This window comes from Marmota flaviventris, chromosome 17 (assembly GCF_047511675.1).
Source record: "Marmota flaviventris isolate mMarFla1 chromosome 17, mMarFla1.hap1, whole genome shotgun sequence".
NCBI lineage: Eukaryota > Metazoa > Chordata > Mammalia > Rodentia > Sciuridae > Marmota > Marmota flaviventris.
This window is the reverse complement of record NC_092514.1, coordinates 60,528,300-60,533,991: the sequence shown is the minus strand read 5'-3', so window position 1 is coordinate 60,533,991 and position 5,692 is coordinate 60,528,300. Positions and strand designations below refer to the sequence as shown.

Below are 5,692 nucleotides of genomic sequence, written 5' to 3'. Positions count from 1 at the left end.
CTAATTTTATTGACCTGTAAAAGGCACGTTGCTGGCAGGGGATAATAACTCAAGGCACAGTGGGGAGCGGATGGGCAGAAGGGACCCAGGAGGCAGAGTTGGGACAGAAGGGAGGAAGAGGGGGACTCCTGGAGAGGAAGAGGGGCCCTGGGAAAGAGAGGTACACTCTCTGGAGTGGATGGAGGCCCAAAAGACTGGGACTGAAATTTCAGTCCTTGATCAGAAAAAAAAAAAAAAAATGTTAGGAGAGGAAGAGTGCATTATTTTCCATCTGAGGCAAGACCAAGGAAAAAGCAGGAGGGAATCAGGTTAGATGGCAGGAAGGACCATCATCCTGCTGTCACATCTCTGCTCTAGTCTCCTTCCTTCCTCTGAAGGTGACTCCTGCCTGCTGGGCCTCTTACTACAGAAATAGCCCTTTCCCTGAAGAATCAACCTAGATCTTGCCTTTTTTTTTCTTATTAAAATGAGAACAAAAAAATGTAGGTCTTTGTAATTGTCCCCACCCCCATAATTACCTGAGCCCACCTCTTACATCCTGGATCTCTACCTTTCCCCAGTCAGGGGGAAGATGACCTGAGGGTTAAGAGAGGAAGTGGGTATTAGGGTAGAATCTGTTAGGGGGTTAGAGGAGGAGGAAGGCCTCACATACTTGATAGGCCTTGACTTGAGACTGTTTTATGTCTCCCCTTCACCCCAAAGCTGGGGATCGAACTCAGGGCCTTGCACGTGCTAGGCAAGTGCTCCACCATTGACCTATACCCCCCCGGCCCTTAAATTTAGATAATTGATGCTGTTCTGAATGAGTCTATATGATACCCATTAAAGGACTTTTTAACATTAAAAATTACCAACAAGCAGATCAGTGTGTGGGGAGGGGTAGGAGGAAGCATTATAATGGGGAATGAGGACACTTTGAGGGTGATAGCTATGTTCAGTTTATTTTTTTGGTGATGGGGTCTAACCCAGGGATGCTTTATCACTGAGCAACATCGCAAACCCTTTTAATTTTTTTGAGACAGGTTCTCATTCAGTTGCTGAGGCTGACCTCCAACTTGTGATCTTCCTATCTCAGTCTCCCAAGTCATCGGGATTACATTCAAGCACCACCATGCCCAGCTATGTTCATATCTTGATTGTAGAGCAACATACATGTTAAAACAGAAAATCGCATATTCTAAATACATGCAGTTTGTTTCCTATCTATTATACCTTAACCAAGTTAATTTTAAAATACCACACATGGCTGGAAGCAGTGGTGCCCAACTGGTTTCTTAGCAGCTTGGGATGCTGAGGCAGGAGGCTCATGAGTTCAAAGCCAGCCTCAGCAACTTAGTGAGGACCTAAGCAACTAAGCAAAACTCTGACTCTAAAATATAAAAAAGGGCTGGGGATGTGGCTTAATAGTAAAGCACCCCTGGATTCAATCCATGGTACCAAAACAAATAAAATACTACACATTTCTACTCATTTTTCCATTTTATTTTTAACTTTATGAGGAGCCCCAAGAAAACAAATAGCTTTGGCAGGAAAGAAACGTTATTCCTAGTACAGTATGGCAATTATCCTGCCTCAATTTCCCCAACTCCATCCAGTGCAAATGTGTGAGAGTGAGAGGAGAGAGAGAGACAGACAGAGAGACCAACAGAGACAGAGACAGAAAGGGCGAATATATGTGGGTCCATGGGCCTGGGGCTGAGCTGTGGCCTCCCAGTTGCTTCCTTGTTGTTGGATTTGAAGACAACCAGGGTGCCCAAGGGTTCTTTTGTAGCTGGTCAGCACAATGCCCAGGGCTAGTGACTCAGGAAGGAGAGGCTTGGACCAAGGCTTTTCCCAGAGAAAGATGATGGCTGTTGTGGACTCTACTGCCCCCTGCAGTTTGAGTCAGACATTGCAGGGATGAGGTAGTCATTCCAGGGAAAGATCAGACAGGCCCTGGGCACAGTCTTGCAGGATGTTGAAGTCAGCCACTGGGAAGGGCACTCGGGACCATTTTTTGGCCTGGATCCGCCCTCGAGGGGTCTCCAGCAGCATGCTGCGGATTCTGAGTGCTGGTAGATTCACGGACTTGTAGATCATCTGCAGACCCCAAACCTGGGGGTGGGACAGAGTGCAGGATCTGGTCTCTGCCTCAGATTGGCCTCTTCTCCTCAAGGTAGAATTCTGTGTTAGTCCTGCCTCCCACTCGAGATTGGGAGTTAGCACCCTCATCAAAATGTGGGCTCCTGACCACCTTCCTCACACTGGGAGCTTCTGGGGCAGGGCTGGCTCCCTCTTCCTAATGAGGGTTCCCTGGGGGCAGACGCTAGGCCTTCTCCCACATGAGGGCTTTTGCAGAAGGGCTCAGAGCTCTGGGGACTGGGACATGGCCCAGGCACTTACCTCACCACAGTTCCTACAGCTAATGGTACCCCCTGGTCTCCAGTCCTTGAAGACTCTGTCAATGACCACGGGCTCCCGGGAGACATTATAGTAGATCCTGAAGGGGAATGGGAGTGGACACAGCCCTTATGGACCCACTCTGCCCAGACCTCATGCCCTCTAGTTGGCTGAGCTTCTGCCTCGGTCTTGGACCTGCCTATCCAGAGGCACAGAATTCCCAGGGCCAGGAAATCTGATCTTCAATAAGCTCTGCCTGTGTGGCCTCATGCCATTCCCCTCCACCCATGTTTGGGCCTCAACATCCCCTACGTGGAAAATTTCAAAGTCTGACGGATCTCTTCCTTCAATCCTTATTCCTGACCCCACCAACTGCAAGGAAATATCTTCCCTGACATTCCCTTGCTCAGAATCCATCCAACACTCCTCACTGCCTCCTGGATAAAGCCTGGACTGTCCAGGCCCACCTTCAACATCCATCCACCATGGGCTGGTCCATCTGCTTTTTGAACCTCATCACTCACGTTCCCTTCCACTCAGGACAACTGGAATTATTCCCATCCTGTGTCCCATCAGCTCTGTCCCTCTGATCTTGCCACATTCAAACCCAACCCATTTGAAAGGCTACCTCCTCCAAAGAGGGAACTTGTGTGAAGATCCTTGGCAGAGTGTCCTGGCATACAGCAGACACCTAATGAATGGGTGGAGGCTGGGGCAAGGTTACCCCCTAGGAGACAAAGGATGTGGGATGACTCAGGGACAACTGAGCCTCTCCTTCCTTTTTTTCCTTCTTTCTTTTTGAGCTTGGATCTTGGTTGCCCAGGCTGGCCTTGAACTCTTGGGCTTAAGTGCTCCTCCTGCCTTAACCTCCAGAGGAGCTGAGACAACCGGTATACACCACCATGCCCGAGCAGCCAGCCTCTCTTGTTGTCCTCAGAGTAGGTAGGGCCAGGGGACCAGTTTGTGGACAGTCAACATGGGGCATGCATCCCAAACTCCAATTCTTGAGCACAGTGGCCACGGAAGCTGGGCGAGTTGTTCAGTCTCTCTGGGTCTCAATTTTCTCACTTGTAAAATGGGATGAGGATAAACCTATCTGACCAGAGTACTGTGAAAGTGCAAAACTAAGCAGGGCACAGTACAGCATGCCTGTAATCCTAGCTATAAGGGAGGTGGAGGCAGGAGGATTGCATGTTTGAGGCTAGCCTAAGCCATTTAGCAAGATCCTGCCTCAAAATTTTACAAAAATAAAAAGGTCTGGGAATGCATCTCATGGGGGTAAAGCACCCCTGGATTTGATCCCCATCACCACACATATATGCTAAAAAAAAAAAAAGAAAATGCAAAATCAGTACCAATTCAGTACTGATTAAAATGTTCTTTAACTCCTCAAGGCACTGTCTGGATAGAAGAGATTGGCAGTCCCCCATCCTACCTACCTCCCTCCTTCCCATCCCCTTCCACAGGTCTTACGAGAAGTTGGGGTTCACATTGACGTGGTGGGTGCCCTCTACTTTCCGCAGGTCACTCCCATGGCCCACAGCCACCATACAGTTGATGCAAAGTAGTTGCACATGCTCCGCTGAAAACTGCTGCCTCTGATGCTCCTGTTGGGCGGCCCGGGCTGCTCGCTTGATCAGGGCTGCCTGCTGCAGATCCCGGATCTGGGAAGGGGATACCAGGGCATGGCTAGGGCCCATAAGACCTGACTCCAGGAATGCTCCAGAGGCCAAAGGACTCCTCAGATAATTTATACTCAGAAGGAACTTTCTTTAATCTTCCCAGGTTTTGAAACCCTTTGAGAAAAATTTTATGGGGATCGGGGAAGAGTAGGTTTCATACTGAATCTCTGTCCCCTCTTTCTAGGATTTCATGCAAAGCTGTTTTTTTGTTTGTTTGTTTGTTTTGGTTTTGGGGTACCAGGGATTGAACTCAGGCACTCAACCACTGAGCCACATCCCTAGCCCTATTTAGTATATTATTTAGAGACAGGGTCTCACTGCGTTGCTTGGCACTTAAGTTGCTGAGGCTGGCTTTGAACTCGTGATCTTCCTGCCTCAGCCTCCTGAGCAGCTGGGATTACAGGCATGTGCCACCACTCCTGGCCAAAGCTGCTTCTTGAATCTGTCAGGGGGCATCATTAATAATTATGCTGGGACAACAGGCACAAACAGGACCACCCTGGACAAGGCTGGATGAGGGTGATTTTGCCTCTGGAGAGCTGACACAGTCCTGATTCTGGGCTTGTCTTGCACATGTGCCTTCGCTCCCCCTACCCCGCCAGGTTCCAGAAGGACTCACAGATATAGAAAGTGTCTAGTGGTAAGGATAAATGAAAAGCCTCAGACATGGCTCATTCCGGAGGCCCTTTGGAGACAAGCACTGCCTTCCTAAGCAGCCCCGCCCCTGACCCCTATCTTTTTCTAAAGGATCCAAACCTCCCCCTGGTGAGCAAGGCTAGCTGCCAAGGGAAAGGAACACATGGGGAGCGTGTGTGGGTACACAGACCTGCCAGGTGGAGGTTTGGATCGTTCAGAAACAGCCTGTCCCTCCCCAGACAGCCCACAGACCTTGGCCTGGTACTCGGCCTGGTCCATCCTCTGCACAGCTGCCACTGCCTGCTCCATCAGAGCCTCCAGCGCCTCATTGGTCAGCTCCCTCCGCAGTTCCCGACTGCCCTCTGTTGCCACAAATGAGTACAAGCTCTGACCAGCCCGGGCACGGCCCCTTGCCTGGGGAGGAGGAAGATGAGGAAGAAAGCAGGAGGAGGAAGATGAGGAGGGGAGCAGAAGGAAGAAGATGGGGAGGGGGAGGGGGAGGAGGAAGATGGGGAGGGGGAGGGGGAGGAGGAAGATGGGGAGGGGGAGGGGGAAGATGGGGAGGGGGAGGGGGAGGAGGAAGATGGGGAGGGGGAGGGGGGAGGAGGAAGATGGGGAGGGGGAGGGGGGAGGAGGAAGATGGGGAGGGGGAGGGGGGAGGAGGAAGATGGGGAGGGGGAGGGGGGAGGAGGAAGATGGGGAGGGGGAGGGGGGAGGAGGAAGATGGGGAGGGGGAGGGGGGAGGAGGAAGATGGGGAGGGGGAGGGGGGAGGAGGAAGATGGGGAGGGGGAGGGGGGAGGAGGAAGATGGGGAGGGGGAGGGGGGAGGAGGAAGATGGGGAGGGGGAGGGGGAGGAGGAAGATGGGGAGGGGGAGGGGGGAGGAGGAAGATGGGGAGGGGGAGGGGGGAGGAGGAAGATGGGGAGGGGGAGGGGGGAGGAGGAAGATGGGGAGGGGAGGGGGGAGGAGGAAGATGGGGAGGGAGGGGGGGAGGA

General features: G+C 51.9%; 1 protein-coding gene across 4 annotated transcripts in view; it reads right to left on the bottom strand.

Moving 5' to 3' along the window:
• Nucleotides 1–1,460: 1,460 nt before the first annotated feature.
• Nucleotides 1,461–5,692, bottom strand: part of Dhx58 (DExH-box helicase 58) — a 12,123-nt gene continuing 7,891 nt past the window's right edge. For all 4 annotated transcript variants that reach the window (XM_027947206.2, XM_071603086.1, XM_027947204.3 and 1 more), the window contains exons 10-13: nt 4,950–5,111; nt 3,853–4,043; nt 2,383–2,479; nt 1,461–2,094 (exon numbers count right to left, since the gene is read on the bottom strand). In XM_027947206.2, coding sequence (XP_027803007.2) covers nt 1,909–2,094; nt 2,383–2,479; nt 3,853–4,043; nt 4,950–5,111 — 636 coding nt within the window. In that variant the 3' untranslated portion in view covers nt 1,461–1,908. The remainder of the gene's footprint in view (nt 2,095–2,382; nt 2,480–3,852; nt 4,044–4,949; nt 5,112–5,692) is intronic.